The sequence below is a fragment of the Balaenoptera ricei genome, chromosome 9, assembly GCF_028023285.1.
Source record: "Balaenoptera ricei isolate mBalRic1 chromosome 9, mBalRic1.hap2, whole genome shotgun sequence".
Taxonomy (NCBI): Eukaryota; Metazoa; Chordata; class Mammalia; order Artiodactyla; family Balaenopteridae; genus Balaenoptera; species Balaenoptera ricei.
The window spans coordinates 37,795,803-37,815,386 of record NC_082647.1 but is presented as its reverse complement, the minus strand read 5'-3'; the positions used below and the strand labels follow the sequence as shown (position 1 = coordinate 37,815,386).

Genomic DNA, 19,584 nt, shown 5'->3' with positions numbered 1-19,584 from the left:
GTTGTTTCCATCTCTTAAACAGCTTAGATTTATCCACATTTCACCATGCAGTATGGCTCACCGGGTTCAGGTACTTATCTCTCACCTCATCTACCGCAATAATCTCTCTTAGATCATTTTTATGCCACCCCTGTCATCCAAAAGCAACAATATGTGTGAATATTGCTCATATTTCCAACCAAAAGGAATTCTTAAAAAAAGAATTTGCTGGTAATCTTTATAGTCTAACAATTCTCATCTGTGCATTAATTACATCTTCTCTGTATGCTACACATTAACTACATCTTCTCTATAATGCTACACATTTTATGTAGTTTCAATCACTGTCTGTATTTCCTTTGATTTATTTTGTCACTTGACACTACATACCTGGAATGTATTTTAGAAATAGTATTATTTATGGAATTATTCCATTTCTTGACTATAAATACCCTGCTGTGCTGATAATCAGAAGTGATTAGGGCTTCCCTGGTGGCGCAGTGGTTGAGAATCTGCCTGCCAATGCAGGGAACACGGGTTCAAGCCGTGGTCTGGGAAGATCCCACATGCCGCGGAGCAACTAGGCCCGTGAGCCACAATTACTGAGCCTGCGCGTCTGGAGCCTGTGCTCCGCAACAAGAGAGGCCGTGACAGTGAGAGGCCCGCGCACCGCGATGAAGAGTGGCCCCCGCTCGCACAACTAGAGAAAAGCCCTCGCACAGAAACAAAGACCCAACACAGCCAAAAATAAATAAATTAATTAATTAATTAAAAAAAAAAAAAAAAAGAAGTGATTAAAGTATTCCTGTATTGGAATTGATGTTGTTTCACAGACAACATGGCAAGGAATAACTCTGTGCATAAAGTGTTGTGTCCCTATTGATTTTTTTTTCATGTAAACTTTGAGGGGTGGGATTACTGATTCAAACTCCTCCTAATGACTGTCATGTTAGGCAATACAGAATAGTGGCTAAGAGAGCAGGCTCAGTCTAAAACTTTTTGGGTTCCAATCCTAGTTCCACCATTTCTGTGTGACCTCAGACAAGTTACCTAACCTCTTTATGACTCAGTTTCCTGTAAAATATGAGTGATAACTGAACCTTTCCTCATGGAGCTGTCACGAGGATTAGACAGAAAACACATGACAAGCTCTCAGAACTATGCTTGGCAAATAGAGAGTGCTCCACAAAGGCTATTAAATACATATATTCATTTCCAAAAGGATCACATTAATATTCAATACAACCAGTAGGGTAATGCATATCAGTTTTACTGCAACTCTGTCACCAAAAGGCATTAACACTATTTTTGGTGATTCTTATTTACTTAGTAGATATCCAGTGTATCTTAGCACACATTTTTTTTAAATGCCAGAAAGTAAAACAGTTGTTCCTTAAGTACATTTAAATTGCTTAAATAAAAATAGGCTTGAGGAACTTTACTTCTTTATTTTTTAAGATTATATATACTCTGACCAAATAAGCTTACCAGTTTAGATTTTTAAGAAAACAAGTTACATGAGCTGCCTTGTTTATTCTACTAGTGGTCAACAATATGTAAAAGGGTAGAAAAGAATGGTGCTGGTAACCCTACAATTGGCAAGCTCATTAGATCTATTATATTTATTCTTCTGCTATAGTGGCCAGAGATCACTGTCAAAGGAAATTATATAGAAAAATCCAAAATTGGTCATTATGCAGTTGATCCCAGCCCTTGTCAAAAAGATCCTAGTAGAAAGACACATGTAATGTTAAAGAGACAATTTATACAATGTATCTGATGGCTTTGTATACTTGTCCCATCCTAAATGAGAAATATTATATAAAAAGACAGATTTTGACTTATATTGAAAGAAAAAAGTATGATTAAAGTTTAAGTTAAAATAAACACAAATACACATTTGCCAAAAAGCAACAACAACATCATGAATGAACTTAACTAGAAACCCAACAAGGTCTAATTCCAGTCCTTCCTGTTTCACAAATGTGGTATCTAGAGCAGTGCTTTTCAAACTATGGGTCAGGACCCATGAATGAGTCATTACATTAATGACAACCTTTCTTTTTTTAAGTTTATACATAAATTTATTTTATTGAGGTATAATTGACATACATTGTATTAGTTTCAGGTATACAACATAATGATTTGATATTTGTATATATATTTTAAAATGAAAAACAATAGAACATCACAGAAAGTATGAGCAAATATTGTTTCACTTATATGTGTGTGGGGTGGTGTTGGTGGTCTCAGGAAATAAAATGTGTTTCCTATTATGGATGACAGTTAAACAAGATTAAAAGCCACTGATCTAGAGTACAGGCATATCTCATTTTATTGTGCTTCCCAGATACTGCATTATTTTTTTTTTTTTTTACAAATTGAAGGTTTGTAGCCACCCTGCAACAATGGTTTGCTTTTTTTTTTTTTAGCAATAAGGTATTTTTAAATTAATGTATGTACATTGTTTTTTTAAACATAACGCTATTGCATTCTCAATAGACTACAGTATAGTGTAAACATAACTTTTATATGCACTAGGAAACCAAAAAATTTGTGTGACTTGCTTTATGTGATAATTCGCTTTATTGTAATGGTCTGGAACCGAACGCGCAATATCTCCAAGGTATGCCTGTAAGTCACTTAACTTCTGTGAAGTTGTTTCCTCATGTCTTAAATGGAAGTTATCATTCTACTTCAGAGAGCAGACCCAAGTAAAATAATTTCACAACATTTTTTTACCTATAAAACATTGTATTAATATGGTAAGGTTATAGCATCTTGGTTGGGTTTCCTTAGAGTTTAATGTTTCTCTGCTATATATGCTAACAGCATAAAGTCACTATGCTAGAAATTTGGACATACGGTAACAAAGATAATTCTGAAAATGAGTCTCCTAAGAAATTGAGCTAGAGACAGGAAAGCCTTAAGTTTCTTGAAATTTTTATTAACTCCTTTGTAGTACTTACCATACAGCCTCTGGGGAAAAAACAAGACTAAAGAAGAAAGGCAGCATCTCTGTGTTACTGTGGGGCCTCATGAAAGAATCATCACTTAGGAGAATGACCAAAAGGGGGAAACGTTTATAGGCTATTCCCACAGGAGGCCAGATCAAGAACGTCAGCTGCCATCCCACTGTCTGCACAGCCCTTCAATGGTACTTTACTTGGAGGTGTAAATCACTCCTCTTTGCTTCTCACTGAAAGTTTAGAATCCTGTGCCAGGCTCTAAATGCCACAAACAATTCCAGGCAGCACATCTTTATCTAGCTACACATGTTATCTGCACACATCACAGTACCACAAATAGGAAACATTTTAAGGCTGCTAGCTAACAAACTGAAAACAGCTAAGAGGAAAGGTACACTCCCTCATAACTCTCCCACACAGGCTACCATTAAAGCACGCTTCTGAAGGAAAAGACATTCTAAAGATCCTGTGTAAATAAGAGACGGTACCTCTCCTCCTAAAAATAGAAGGGGCTTTAAAAAGGAACAGAATTCCTACTTGGATGAGTTCAAAAAGCACTTCAGGATAAATGGAGGACAGGAATGTTTGTGAGTACTCAGTGATACTGGTACTATAATAATTCATTTTTTAAATGACATCCATGACCTTCAGATCAGCTTGTTCTGAGTTTTGTTTCTTGTAAGCCTCATGGATTTTTTGCAGTGATCAATCCAGCCCATATTCCCCCTCTAAGCTTAACTGGATTCACACATGTAAAACATCTGGCTGGATGTAGAGGAGCAGTTTGCAGCTCAGTAAGGCTACTGGCTCACCTGGGAATGCTGCATGAATGCCTGCTGAGCAAGGGAATATAGAAACAGATCTGCAATGGTCCTAACTTTCTCTGTGACTAATTCCCACCACTTTAAGGGAGGGGACAGAGGGTATGACAGATGAGGACAGGCAGAAGGCAGACAGTGGGCGTGAGGAAAGTTGCGAAGAGGTGATCAAGAATGCTTTAGTCATTGCCCACGGAGTTCCTGCTGGAGAATCAAACAGACTGAAAAAGCAAGCAACCATCACCTTGGTTCTGGCAGCTTACCAGGTAGTTTGCTTACCTGTGATCTTAGTTGAAAACCATGTGGGATGTGTCACAGCAAAAGTGTCTTTCTCATAACAATCTTGACACAATAGAAATGTCTTTCTTACCAAAGGACACACTTGTTTGGAAGAGCTCTACAGAATTAGTACTGGGAAGGACCTTAGATATCATTTGACCATGATGTTGAGACCCTGAAAAGTTAAGCAACTTACTTAAGGTCACACAGCTGGCAGCATTGTCTAGACTAAGACCAAAAGCTAAACAGAATCTCCCAAGATAAAATATGCCTATCATTGTGCCTACTAACATGTTTTTAAAGAGACAAGGTTCCCTATCACTCAGGACTCTGGCTTTATCACTATACCTGTCTAATTCCTTAGAACACTTAGGTATATGACTATGTACACATTGTTTTAAGACTATTCATCAGTTAAATGGAGGAGATAGTGCCCACACATCAGGTTTGAAAAGGAATTTCTATCTCTGGTACACCTTACTACAGGTATGAAATTTAAGTCATTTTATCCATGTTTACAATATGTTGCTTGAAACTGAAACACTAATATATAAAGACACATAATTACCTCATACATAACTGATGGTAGATAAGAAGTATATTAGAAATATACAATTTGCATGGAGACTTCAGGCACTCAAAGTCACAAAGACCAATTTATTTCAAAGAATGAGGAAAGTGAGTTACTACTACACCTGATATCAACCAAACATTTGTGCCCATAAAATATCTTTTCCTTAGTATTTATAAAAAACTAGACAAGAAAAGCACATACACTAACCAAGTTTATAAAAATAAATAAATCAATAACAACTTGCGGCATAGGCAGCTACAAATAGTGCTCTCCGTGGTGAGAAATAAAGTACACACATAAGAATCCTAGCAAAATTTTCACCACACACACACACACACACACACACACACCTAACAGATGGATTCTAAAAAACAGCTAAGCATTTCATAAGCCAAATGCTCAAAAATTAATAATAAAAGATGGTTAACATTCCATGTTATGTGTGGTATTGTATAAATGAGCACAACAGACCCTCCCCCCGCTTACGCCGCTCATCTCACTCAACCTTTTTCCAAATGTGTGCTCGTCCTTCCGCCTCCCCTACTCTGCAACCAAATCACAGCCACCCAAAGGCGAGGTGTCTGTTGCAGCCCAAAACACTTGAGTGATAACATCCAGTTTGCCATTCCAAGAAATCCCTGAGTATGTTTTAATCCTCTGCCCACAGCTTGCAAAGAAAGGTGAGAGAAGAACTAATCGATAACAGCACCCCAGTTGTGACCTGGCACATAAAGAAATCAAGAAAGTTAAATCCCATCCATAATCTGTATAATTTAACACTTGGAAGAAAGCAACATCTGGGATCAACTCCAAGTGGGACAGTGTTACTGGATGTGTCTGTGCTTCCTGCACTGAGTGATAACCCGGTGACAAGGGAACACTCCAGGTCCTCACCAGTTCAGCAAAGGCAATGTCTTTTCCTAGCCAGGGGTAATCTACTCCAAAAAAGGGGCAAGTGAAGAGAAGGCAACATCTACTCCTTGCCAGTAGAGTGCCTGGCAAAGGCTCCCCTTACACTTCAAAGAGAGGGAAAGGTGGAACCCCTCCCCAAAGGTGGGTCCTGGACAAACTATTGTCTTGCTAACCAGTCAAAATCCAGAATGAAAGCTAATGTAATATACAGGAATGACTTTGTTTAAACCTTTCAGGGGACTCCAAAGTCCTATCCCCAGGCGAAGTTGGAAAAAAAAAAAAAAAATCCCTGTAACTATGACTCCCTGGAAAGGCTTTCCAGATTTTTTAAATTACAGGAAAATGAATTTAGAACATAAGCAGATACCTACATATCATCTAAATCACTAGCTCTATACCCAATTAAAAAAAAAAGAAAGTACACCAATCAGCAGGACGGGGCATTATAGGAAATAGAGATTGTTAGTAAAATCCATAATGCTTTCTCTCTGTTAAACCTTCTGAGAGGTTATAATTGTATTTGGCTGCTGCAGGCTTGTCAGAGAGCCTGGCTTAATAGTCGCAACCTAAAAGGAGTAACTGCCAAGGGGCGACTCAGCTGAAATCAAACAACAAAAACGGGAACTGTAATCGGCCTGAAATGGAAGGAGGGAAAGGAAGGGAGACTCCTGTATTCATCAGTCAACATTAATGTCCTTTGTTGTTCACCTTTGCACAGAAGAGCGAGCGCTACCCTGCTCCTTTTCCTCCGAACACTAGTGTCTGGGTAGTCCTTTCCTAAGAGCTGTCTCCTTGCCTCGAAGACCCAAGCTTTCCGATTCCCTCTCCCCATTAACACTCCACAGCTGTCCTCCACCACCCCCACCCCCACACCGGGCTCACCCCGGGGAGAGAGGGTGGTCAGAAGTAAAAACATTGCTGAAATACCCGTTCCCCTCCAAAGACCAAAGAGCAGAGCTGCGCAGATGTTGAAATTTACCAATTTCCCCCCGCCTCTCAACACACACACTCGGTAACCCGGGATGGAAGGGAGGAGGGAGGCTCGGGCCGGACTCTGTCAGAGCGGCTCTTTCGAGGACGGTGCCACATTCCGCTCTCCGGGAATGTTGCAGGGAGGCAGAGGGAAGGTTTTGCGCCTCCCTTCTGTTTTGGGGATGTTCTCTCTACGCGATTGTTGTTGCCTCCCTTTCCACCCTGGGAAATAGTCACAGCCCTTGCCGTCTTTGGGGAAAAAGGAGAAGGAGGGAGAGGAACGCCGTTCGCCCTCTTCTTCCAACTTGACATACACACGCCCCGTCGCCACTCCAAACTCCGCAGGCAGAGCCCGCGGCAGGCGGACTGGCGGCGCGCTCCCCTCAGCCGTACGAGCGCTCCCTCCGGGAGCCGGTGCCTGGAGCGCCCATCCGGCGTTAAAGCGCGAGACCCCGGCGCTCACCCCTCTGCCCGGAGCTGGCTGGGCAAAGCCCCGAACCTGCAGCGCGATGCTAGGATTAGGCATTTCCAGCCGGGTGGAGAGAGAGGGGCGCGGGGGCAAGGACGCGAAATACGCACACGCTCTGGCCAGAGCGGAATAAAAGTTCGCCCAGCTGAGACTCACCCACGCCGTATTTCTCGTGCTCCGTAGGTATCCACATGGCTAGAGAGGGGTCCGGGGTCTTCGGGCTTTGGAATCCCCGCGCCCCTTCTCCGACTCACAACAATGCACAGCTCACGAGTAGCGGTTACAGCGCTGGAGCCCGGCGGCTCCGCGCGGGCTGCGGGCGCTGGGCAAGGTCTGCGCTGGAGGCTCCCGAGCCCGGCGTTGACACCGCGCGGCCGAGGCTGCGCCACCCGCCGCTCTCCCGGCGGCAGCTATTCACAGTCCTCCGACGCGCTCCCGGGGACCCGGAGGCGCAGTCATTGTTCTGATTCACTGAACTAAGCGAACACGCCGGGGCACTCTCGGGCGCACCCCCGCCCGCCAGCGCCTCTTCCAGCCCTCCCTGCCTAGCGCCCCCGCAGCACCCTGGGAATTGTAGTTCTGGGCCACTCCATCCCGGAATGAGGCGGGGAATTAGCAGCTGGGGGCGGGGATACGTTCCGCTCGCCACGTCTTATTGGCCCAGATAGTGACGGCGCGGCGTGGGAGTGGAGGAGACGCCGCGTCGATGGGGAGTTCATTTCCAATCGCGTTTCCATTGGTTCCGCGCCTGTCCGCAGCCCTCCCTTTTTTTTCTCAGCCGTGTAATGGCTGCTCCCAAGACACAGGGGGCTGCTACCCAAGGAGAGGAGGACGGTGATGGCAACCGTGGCGGAACTGGGGGTGTCAGTTATGAGAGTGAGTACGGTGCCTCTGAGGTGTCTTCCTTTCTCTCCGACCTGGAGTGCCGCTGACTGCTGGGCGGACCCTAGCTCTAAGGCCACCTGAGCACGAGGGAACCTCGGGCAGGGCCCAGCGGGACGGCGTGAGGTCGGAGGCGGCTACTTGTTGGGGGCTGTCTGGGAGGGAAGAGAAAATGGGATGCCATAGCCTCCGCAGCCAGGGAAGTTCCCTGGGCGTCTGTCCCACGCTTGGAGCTCCCACTTTTGCGCTCGCTGCCGAGTGGGCGTGAGTCATGTCACGTTCGTGCGTGGGTTATTGTAACTCTGGGATTAGCCACTCTCCTCGCCAGTACCCTACCCCTGCCTCGGTTTGCTTGGTTTGGCCTCGGGAGATAGGTTTTATTTGGGTTCGGGCGGATTTCCAGTTGCAGACTGGTTAGTCGCTGCTATCCACTCTACAGATTTTCTCAACTGCTGGCTGGAGTAGCCTATGAAGGGAAAGTGTGTGTGGCTCTCACAGTTTACCCCCCCTCGCTCGTTGACTGCCCCGGGCGTTCTCCAGGATTGAACGTGGAGCCTGGGAGATCTTCCCAGACTGGGTCCTTAGAACGAGAAGAAGGGAAGTGGTAATTTGCAGTCATGGTTCCAGAGAAAATCATCACAGCTACTTTGGCTTCACTTGACTTTGAAGTTGTCTTCTGATCCAATGTAGAGAGCAAAAATCACACTTTGAAAGCTGCAGGGGGATTTTCTTTAGAATTCCTAGTCCCATTCTTTTACCTTTAGTCTGTCTATCCCCATCCCACTCTCTTCTTTTTTGATTTGATCATTTAATACAGCTAGTTGCCTTTTTCTAATGGACATAGTTTGGGGCTTAAATTTGGTTCTCCGTCCTTGTTGGGGTTTTTAAAATTTTTTCTTTGTTTTTGCTTTCATGGTTAAATTGACATTTAGTCTTAAGTTTTTGTCTTAGCACAGAGATTTCTTCCCACTTCTTATCAATGGAAGCCCTAGCTTTGAAATTATTTCAGTACCTCTACCAAAGAAATCTTTGGCTAAGCTCCATACTTAAATATTGTGTTATATTCATACCCTAAACAGTTCATTTTGGGGTTGGCCATATAGTCAACTCTTATCTTGTAGTAACATGCTAAAGGTTTTCCATATTCTCAAAGTACCAGAGGGCTACCAGTTTAACATTTGAAGGTGAAATCTTTGGTGAATTTATCTCACAGATTAACTCATAAAAAAGAAATTTGGGTATGCCTTTCAAAAACATTGTATAACTTTTAAATATCATTAGTTATTTTAAAATTATAAAACTTTTCATCATAAACAGTTCAAACCATTCAGAGATGTGTCAGGTAAAAAAATGAAAGTTCCTGCACCACACACAGTCCCACTCCCAAAGTAACAACTCTTGGGGGTTTGGTGTGTGCTTTTTCTAATAAATTTTATATATGACACACATCTGTATGATTTTGATTTTTTTTAAATAAAAAGGGATCATTCTATGTAAGCTTAAAGATCTGCCACCATCCTTCTCCCAATGTTCTATTATAGACAGCCTTCCATATCATTATATTTGTTAATTCTTTTTAAGGACTGTGCCCATAGTATTCCATAATATGGACATCCCATACTTTAACCATTCCTCTGTTAATGAACATGTAGTGTAGCTTTAGTTTTTCAGTGATGTAGTGACCAGCTTTATATACATATTCTTGTCCACCGGGTGTGTATTTCTTGAGGAATTTGGTCAAAGGTGACACATGTTTAAAATTGTGATGTCAGATTTTCCTCTTAACGGGTGTGTGTAGACATTCCTACCAGTAATAATATGAGTGTCCTTTTCTCCATGTCGTTACCAAGCTGTGATGACCAGTATTAATTCAGGATCAGTGTTTAGATGACCATTAGATTGAATTGAGTAGCTGATAGAAAGCATAATTTTAGGTTCCAGTTTGTTTTCAACAGAAGTATTGAGCAGTGAATTTGCTGTATCTGTAACAAAAAAATTCCTCACCCTGGTTCAGAGCTGCCCATCAGTGATTAGTGAGAAGCAGTATTCTCAGTAATTTGTAGCAATCAATGGGAGAGCTTAATGGCTGATTTTTATGTCATTCTTACAAGGTAAAGTTGTCATTAAAAATTCCCTTAATACATATATACACTAATAGGTATAAAATGGATAACTAATAAGAACCTGCTATATAAAAAAATAAATTAAAAAATTTTAAAAAAAATTCCCTGTGTATCATTCTGTGACTTTATCCACATTCTTTTCAAAGCCTGCTAAGTGTGATACAAATTTTGGGTGGAAATAATGATGTTAAAAGTATGCATATTCATATTTTTTGTTAAGCAGCCACTTCAGTTATCAAGCATGTCTTTTTTAAAATCATTAATTTCTTGAAAACTGCCTCTTTTAAGAGGTTTCCCTCTAATTCTAATTAAAATGTCAATCTGTGTGTTTAATATTCTGGGACAGAAGGGACTAGGGAGTCTTTTTATAGAAATCTGTGCAATTCTACAAGATTTCTGCTAGAATGAGTCGCTGGGCAGTATGCAGGCAGGTACGCCTTCCCTGAGGTCTGTGTGCCAGACTTCCTGAGGCTCCATCTCTCAGGGAAGCCCTTGCTTTCCAAACATTTGAACGGTAACTAGGATTTCATATTGTCTCCTAAAATTAAGAACAGGTAATAGACTCAACATTTCTCACACTGGGGATGTTACTGGGGAAATTTTTCTGATGGCAGTGATTCCGTCTGACAGTGTTAACCTGTGCTTCCATATTGTAGTATTCTGACAGAGTCAACATTTTTCCCTGCAAATGCATGTCCAATAGATGATGATCATGGTAATGCCTCTTTGGATTTATAAAGCTTTTCGTCTGGAGACCTTATTAATTCATTTGTGATGTCTCTAGAAGAAATGGGGATAGCAGGTGGCGTCAACTCCTCATTCTTGTATTTCCTATTTTGATAAATGGCATCAAGCCTTTTATAGAAACCGAGGAAGCACCCTTGATTCCTATCTTGCCCTCAGGCCCTGAATCTGATCAATTACCACACCTTATTTTCCTGTGCCTGAAAGAATCTTTTGAATCTGTTCTTTCTCTCCATCTCTTGAAGTAGCCACTATTCTGTTTCTAACCCTCACCGTTGCTGCTGAATTACCTGTGTCCCCACGCTCCAAACTGTACTCTTGGGGACCGAAACCGTGTCGTTTGTTTTTGTCTGCTTGACCCTGTTCTTGGCACCTCGTCAGTGTTTAATAAATGTTTGACCAGAACTGAATTCTAGCCTGGATGATTGCAAAACCTTCCTATTGATCTCACTGACTTTTTTTTTTTTTTGGCTTCATTGGGTCTTCTTTGCTGCACGTGGGCTTTTCTCTAGTTGCGGCGACAGGGAGCCACTCTTCGTTGCGGTGCGCGGGCCTCTCATTGCGGTGGCTTCTCACTGCGGAGCAGGGTCTCTAGGCACGCAGGCCTCAGTAATTGTGGTTCACGGGCTCTAGGGCGCAGGCTCAGCAGCCGTGGCGCAGGGGCTTAGTTGCTCCGCCGCATGTGGGATCCTCCCGGACCAGGGCTCCAACCCATGTCCCCTGCATTGGCAGGCGGACTCTTAACCTCTATGCCACCAGGGGAATCCCTGATCTCACTGACTCTTGATTTTCCCTTTCTTAATGCACCTTCCAAAACTCAAATGTATTATGCATGGGTCTTCACTTCAAATCTTCAGTGTAACTCTTAACGTGTTGCATTTAGGTTCCAATCTACTTTTCCAGCCTCATCTTCAGTCATCCTGCTTCCCCTCCCATATCTCCATTATCACACTTACACCATATCACATTGTAGTTATTTGTTGGCAGTTTTGTCTACACCAGTAGACTGAACTTCTTGAGGGCAAGAGTTGTCTTATTTTAGTTTTGTACATCCAGTGCCTATCAGAACTGTATGTAGTAAACACTCTATAACAATTTAATGGTTAGAATCTTTGAAGTTTATCCAAAGTACTTAGAATGGCTGCTATTTTAAACAGGAATTGAAGTAGAATAAAAAACTGAGTAGATGTTGCGTGCTTGTGAAAGTTATGCATACCAACGTGTGCTTGTGAACGTTACGCATACCAACTGGAAAATTCAGAATGTCATCATGAAGTATCAACTTTATCAGAGATAATCATAGTTAGCATTTAAGCATAGCTTTTCAGTCTTTTTTTAAGTGAAGTGTTAGTGTTTAGATAATGATTAAATATTTAAGAGAATACTTCACATCTGTCCTTTATAACCTTGAACCCATAACTGAGTAAACTGCTACAGAGACTTTGAAATCTGTCTTCCATCATCTGTGTGGCTCTTATCCAGTTTTCCACAGGTTGTCATCTTACTTCCAGCATTAAGGCTTAAGTCCAGTCTTATATATTTGGCATGACAGTGGAAAGAGGACTAGACCCTATCTTGGAAAAACTGTATTTAAATTTCAATTCTGATATTTAGTAGCTGTATAATGTAGATTTATTACATATCTGCTACATTTATGAAAATATAGCTATAATAGCTACCTTGCAGAGTTACTGTGATTATTGCATTGAATTATACATTTAGGAAAGCCCAACATATTTCCTTTTGTAAAGTTGGAACTCAGTAAATATCAGTTGCATTCAGTATAAAGATATGCCTAATTGAACTGTAAAACTGCCTGCTCTGATTAACTTAGAAGCAATCTAAATTGCGGTGTAACCAAGGGGAAGCTTAGGAATGTGGTGGTGATAACTGCTTAGGCTGCCCGTGCATTCCTAGGGGTTGTCAGGGTGTCTTTTGGTGCTCTGTACTGGTATTGCAACTATGTGCTCTGAAGGCTTTTTATATTATCTTCTATACCCTCTCTCACCCCTGCCAAGCACTGCCCCCTCATACCCAGCTCCCAGCTCTTCACACATACACCCACATTCAGAGTCAGCAAGAAGCTTAGATAATCTTGCATACTCAGATGGCCTTGCAAGGTACAGGCCAGAGGGTGTCAAGGAAGAAAAAGAATTATAGATACTAGGTTTGGTGTAAGGTTCTGAAGGGGCCTACTTCAGAACATCCTTTTGTTTTCCTTTAAAACATACATGGGACCCAGCTTGCAGGATATTAAGAGAAGATTTTATAAAAGAGGTATTACAACAATGATGATACTGATGGTAGCTAACATTTGCAGAGCAGTAACTGTGCCAAGTACTGTTTCAAATGCTTTTAGAGATCATTTTGTCTCACAACATCCCTGAGATAGATACTCATATTATCCCCTTTTTATTTAATACAAATGAGAAAACTGGTGCAAAGAGCAACTTGCACAAGGCCACACAGTAACTGAAAGAGAACTTTTAACCCAATTACGACTATAAAGATGTCTCATAGTAACTAAATTCCGTTGGATGAGGCCTGAAACATACTTTCCTTAAACATAACTTTGGGGCTTCCCTGGTGGCGCGGTGGTTAAGAATCCGCCTGCCAAGGCAGGGGACATGGGTTCGAGCCCTGGGCCAGGAAGATCCCACATGCCGCGGAGCAATGAAGCCCGTGCACCACAACTAATGAGCCCACGTGCCACAACTACTGAAGCCGGCGTGCCTAGAGCCCGTGCTCCGCAACAAGAGAAGCCACCGCATGAGAAATCCGTGCACCGCAATGAAGAGTAACCCCCGCTCGCCGCAACCAGAGGAAAGCCCGTGTGCAGCAACGAAGACCCAACACAGCCAAAAATAAAATAAATAAAAATTTAAAAAAAAAAACACGTAACTTTGTTCTAAAGTTGATGTTACTATAGAAAGACAATATGGTATGAGAAAAGAGGTCAGGACAACTTAGGATCAAATCCTGGTTACTCACCAGCCACAGGCAAGTTAAGCAACCTCTGAACCTTAGTTTCTCATCTGTGAAATGGGTAATAATCATAAGTGTCTTGCTGGAATGTTGTACCTAGTCTTCAATAAATGGTGACTTTTACTTCAGTCATAGGTTTAGGGACATCTTTGGCATGTGTGCCAGAGGTGATACAGGTGATGGTTTTGAGTGGACAATCTTAACACGCCTTTTCCATTTTAAGACCAGGTTTCTGTTACGGGATTTGGTAGGTACTTGTAGTATCAGACACTGAGTTTACATACACTTCTAATTGTATTGACATAGATCTTGCGTTCATGCAGAAGAATAGCACTGTCCTCCACAGCACATTCTCAAACACGTCCCATCTTGAAAAACTGAAGATGATATTGACCAGATTGATGTAATAAAAATCATACTTTCTTCTAAATGTAAATCCATGAGTATGTAGAAATAAGAAGTACACCTAAACTGCCCTTCCAGTGATTGAATTTTTAAATACTTCTGTTAGTTGTTCATGGAAAACTTTACCATAGAGTTAGGATTCAGTTTTGCTGTGATTTATTTAATAAACTTATGAGACTGAATGGATTGGCATTTCGCTGACAGTTCCTTGAAGAACTGCCATCTCTTGCTGAAATAAGTGTGTTCTACTGACTTCATTGACCCAAAGGGGAGCAGGACAGCGAGTGGTGATGGATTTGACTGATCAGTCTTCTGCCTTTCTTTACATCTCAACCAATGGTCTTTGTGACCAGTGTCATTATTTGTAAGATAGCCAACTGGGACTGGGTGCTGTCTTTAGCTCTAGGCATCAGGTAGTTTCTGGAATTAAACAGGACTTAAACCTCTGCTCGATTGTGGGGGTGGAGGGAGGTTGGGAGGGGTGTTCAACAATAAGTGGTAGAATATTTTAGGTGACATAAGCTGATGTGGGATACTTTGGGGCTTTCTTTATGTGTAATATATTTAAATTCATCAATACATTGAGTAAAAATGTATGGAAGGAAAACCTGGATTAAGAGTCAGAAATCTGGGTCCTAGCCTGCTGCTTTGTGGCAGTGTGAATTTGGGGAAAATCCTTTAACCCTGCTGAGCCTCAGTCCCTTAAAAATGCTGCAGGTAAGTACCTTGCTGATATTACTGGGAGGTTGAGTGAGACATTGTATGTGAAAGCACTCTGTAAACTTTGATACAGTATGAAAATGTAGGGATGAATGATGCTGATGAAGGCCTGTCACAAGAGGCAGTGGTGAGGCTTTAGAATTGGACAAACTGGATTCCAAAGTAGCTGTCGGTTAAAACCTGTGTAACCTTGAGCGAGTCAGGTGACCTCACTATTATTATCATCACAACTGCTGCTACTACTACAATAATCTGGAGATATGACTTTTAAATGATTGCAGACTAATTAACATTAGAGTTTGAATCAAGACATATCCCTGATTTTATAATATACCCTTTGAGGACAGGGACTGTCACATATAGCTTTGGATCACCTCATCTTCTGGGACAGTGCCATGCTGTGTTGGCATTTGGTGTTGGTTGAGTGGTGACTGTGGATGGGCTCCGTGTTGGGTGCTGTATGGGGCACAAATGAAGAAGAACCCCTGGCCTTATCCTTGGGGACTTTTCAGTGTAGTTGGTGGGGCTCCACATTCATATTTTACCAGAGCTAATTGGAGAGTCCTTTCTGTTTCCATATTACACTCTGGGAAGAATTGGATACATTTGAATCTGCAATTTGTATTCATTGACTGAGGAGCTGAGCAGAGTAAAGCTTTTAAATGTGGTTATTTTTAAAAGAAAGGAAATGCATGCTCATCTCCTGGTTTCCCTAACACTGTCCTTATTTCGTGTTTTTTTTCTAAACTGAAAGATGATTACAGAGTAATTACAAGTAATTACAGAGGCCCTGCCTTTAACAATTTTTTTTTTAGTGTTTTTATTCAAAAACTTAAGATTTGTTTCTTAAGAGAAAGACTTCAGAATTGTAATTGTGGTTATTGATTTAACACAATCTTTCTGTTATGTAACAGGCTGCTATTCACCAGTAATAGCCAATTAGAAAGAAAAATATCTTGTACCACAAATCGTAATTACCATTTTAAAGCAATTAATAGCAGGAACTGTTGCTGAACAGTAAGTAACATCAATCAGGCTGGCTTTGCTAAAGCACCATACAACTAATTTCCACAAATGGAGGAGGGGAGAGGAAGTTCAGTGAAAAAGAGTCTGAAAGCTTATTGGACTTGCTTACAAACTAGTTGATGGATGGCTTTTGAAAGCTTTATAAATATGTACCCACATGAAGGAAAGTAATGCTGATAATCTACAGGGACTTTGAGTTATTTTTCCAACATCAGTGATCATAGACTATATTGTTTAATGGAAAGCCCACTGGACAAGGAGTTAAAAGACCTGGGTTTTAATCCCACTTCTGCTTCTGACTGGCTGCGTGATTTTAGAGAAGTTATTTGCACTTGTATTTAAGATTTCCTGGTTTGTAAATGAGAGAATTCTTTATATTAGCATCCTTTCAACTGATCTTCCAAACATCAATAAAAGAAAGAGAAGGTAGACTTACAGCTAGGGAGCCCAATTATACATACCCTAGAGTCTGTGTAGAAAGAAAGAATATATATCTGGATTTTTCCCTTAAGAATTAGTTACACACTAGTTGCACATGTGAATGTCACTAATCAGGTGTATCAAGTTAGAAAATTGGTGGAGAACCACTGGCAATAGATAACTTCTAGGGTCTCTTAATCCAAAAGATTATGGATAGATCATTATGATGCATCCCATCTTCCCCATCTCCTCTCCTTTCCATGTTTTAATAAACGATGCAAATCTGAAAGAGCTTTGATAGAACTGAGAATTAGTTCATTCAGAAAATTTTATTAAGCATCTACTGTGTGCAAGCTTCTATACTTTAGATGCTATAGAATACAAAGATGAAAATAAGATAGGTCTTGCCATCCAGGATCTTATGGCCTAATAGGAAGATAATAAGTGCATAAATAACTGTATTACAAAGTAGAAAGTGTTAGGGACCATCAGAGTGATCAAGATGGGAGTTGAGCAAGAAAGAGATTGTGCGCAACAGGTGGTACTAGGTCTTAAAGTTGAATAGGATTTGGACATGCAGAAATAAGGAAAAGCATTATAGACCTAGGCAAAGGGAGGGAACAATAGAAAAACTAAGGGCATCTACAGCAGGTAACAAGTCAAATTCATTTTGTCTGGAGAAAATGTTAGGTAAATGGAAGCAATGAAAAGAAGTTTGGACAGTTTGAAGCTAGATAATATAGCCTCAGACGTTAGACCCTGACTCTGCAGACTTGAGGAAAGGGAGTGACAAGATCAATGTTTAATCAGATAACAATGTCCTGAAGAGGGAAAGTTGAGTCAGGAGGCAGGGGTATTTGCCAAAGAAAAAGATAATGAAGACTCATACTAGACTTTAATAATATGCCCTTGTTAATGAAGTCAGGTGATTAATCAGTCCTGTAAGGAAATTCCTGAGATTAGAGAAATATGCCAGGACAGAACAGGTTGTATATAAAGATTCTTTCTTTGATAGGTTGGGGTCTGCTTGGGCTCTGTCATAAGGAAGGCCCAGGGAGTGCAGGCAGAGAACACCATAAAGATGACAAAACAGGCATCAGAGTACAGACAGGTGGAGAGATCTGGGAGCAGGTAGTATTAAAGAAAACCAGAGCTGGACAGTAGTTAAAGTGGTAAAGAACAGAGTTTATTCATCAACAATTGCAATAGAAGGGAAGAGACCTCTGTATAGAATTGGGCTCAATTCCAGATTCAAGGAAAGGTGGAGATTTTTAGACAAGGAGCAGGTTGGGGAGGTTGGGTGATGGAAAATTACTAATAGGAAACATCAGGGGGAGTCTGGTGTAACGGAGCAAAGGGTTCATGTGCGTGTGGTGCAGAAAGCCAAACTCTTGACAGTGGGAGTTTGCAGCAAAGTCAGGATTTATTGCAGGGCGCCAAGCAAGGGAGTGGGAGACAAGCCTCAATCCACTCCAATTTGGTCTTTGAGTTATGGGGTTTTTTTTAAAGGGAAAGAACAAAGAAGCTGGGGGTAATCATCTTGTGACATTTCTGTGACATTTCTTAATCGTCATTTTGGGAGTTAGGATGTCTCTGGTTTACAATTCTCTGGCCATGTGGTCCATGGCTTGGGAGTCTATTAGCTCATGCCCTGGAGAAATAACCTGAGTTTGCACATTAATGATGATATCAATGACGGCAGTTTTAGTCATCTGATTCTGGTTGATTAGTGTTGAGTTAGCACAGGATTGAGGTCAGAGGGGGACAAGAAGGGGAATAAAGTTTCAGATAGAGAGGTTAATCATAAACTCAGCAGGGCAACTCCATTTTAGGGGGACACGGTTTCCCTGGCTAAATCGACTCGACAAGGTTCTTGCTGCAGGCCGGCCCGAGTAATATCACCTGGAGGATAGTAGAGGCAGAAGAGCCCCATCAGAGGTGGAGGGTGGGGGATTCTCTCCAAACTGATTTAGCAGGATTCTTGCTAAAACCTGGCTATGCAGGTCTAGCATGGCCTGATCCAGAAAAGGGTTCAGAGGATCCCGACTAAAGTTTGGTCAAGGAGAGAGCCTTTGTCATTAACAGGAACACAACCACAGTAAACTGGACTTTAGAGACAGGATTCAAGTCAGTTCAAAGGCCTTAGAGAAACAAGTTTAGAGGAACATGGATTCTGGGTGAGGCATGGACTCTGGTTTATGGTATCAGGGAAGCAGGTTGAAGACTCATTTACTAGAAAAGGTATACAAGTTGAGGCTTGGTTCCAAGAAATTAGTCACATGCCCAGTGACTAGCATCCCAGACCCAGATGGAGGTGAAGCCGAGAAGACTGGGTTGGTATAGAGCCACTGGCTTGAGGTCGTCCCCTGCTGGAGCAGAGCCAAACTGCTGGTGAGCTTAGAGATCCCTGCGGATGCTGATTGGCAGTGTTAGCAGGGGCCTAGCTGCAGGCAACTCATTACAGTTGCCCATATGGCCACTGAACTCCTAACCCTGTGCTCATTAATCCCGAATAATCAGCCAGTTGTAATATAATTCTCAAGTATAGGGTGATAATACCCTTTCTTTTTCATGACCCCTAGACTACATGAGTATTTGATACCACAGAGAAAGATTCCTGTTCTTGATCTTTTTCCTTTTGAAACATCTTAGAGTTTATTGACAAAACAGATTAAAGTATGTTATTTCCCCCGTTTATAAGGTATGTTTAAGTATCAGTTGTTATAGTTGTTTCCATAAATAGAGCACAATCCTGTTTTCCTTTCATTACACGAGTCCCAGAGTATATCCAACCATATAGATTTACATGTTCTTAGAGTCTAAATGAATTTAAAATGAATAAAACCTTTAAGTAATGGACTGAAAAGAAATTCATTTCTTTGATATCATACTTTTGAGATACATTCATAGAAAATTGTATTGTTTTTGTTCATCTAGGTGATGGAAGTAGGTAGGGCTAATGTAAATTTAATATCTATTTATGTTTTTAGGGACAATATTTCAGGACTCCATAGAATTCTACGACAGAAAAAGTATTAATACCGTTTTACACAAAGAAATTTTCATGTGCAAATACTGAGGTAAATAAAGCTACGTAGCATTTTTACTTCAGGACTTTTTAGTATGCAAATTTTTGTGACCATCCAAGAGATAAATATTACACTGCAGTTTCCCAAATATTTAACTACACTACCTTTTTCTCAAATAACACCTATTAACATTTAATGGGATGCTAGTGTTCTGTGGAATTTGATTTGGCAAATGCTAATCAAGGTCATCTTCCCTTAAACAGATCATATTTATTAAG

General features: G+C 41.3%; 2 protein-coding genes across 6 annotated transcripts in view; one reads left to right on the top strand and one right to left on the bottom strand.

Moving 5' to 3' along the window:
* Window positions 1-7,428, bottom strand: part of DOCK4 (dedicator of cytokinesis 4) — a 492,329-nt gene extending 484,901 nt beyond the window's left edge. For all 3 annotated transcript variants that reach the window (XR_009505001.1, XM_059933591.1, XM_059933592.1), the window contains exon 1: window positions 7,129-7,428. Coding sequence is in view for 2 of the 3 variants with exons in the window: in XM_059933591.1 (XP_059789574.1) it covers window positions 7,129-7,165 (37 nt within the window). In the remaining variant the exon portion in view is untranslated. The remainder of the gene's footprint in view (window positions 1-7,128) is intronic.
* Window positions 7,429-7,732: 304 nt separating this feature from the next.
* ZNF277 (zinc finger protein 277) overlaps window positions 7,733-19,584 on the top strand; it is a 134,555-nt gene continuing 122,703 nt past the window's right edge. For 2 of the 3 annotated variants that reach the window (XR_009504999.1, XM_059933586.1), the window contains exon 1: window positions 7,733-7,848. Coding sequence is in view for 1 of the 3 variants with exons in the window: in XM_059933586.1 (XP_059789569.1) it covers window positions 7,758-7,848 (91 nt within the window). In the remaining 2 variants the exon portion in view is untranslated. The remainder of the gene's footprint in view (window positions 7,849-19,584) is intronic. The other variant, XR_009505000.1, reaches the window with a different exon arrangement.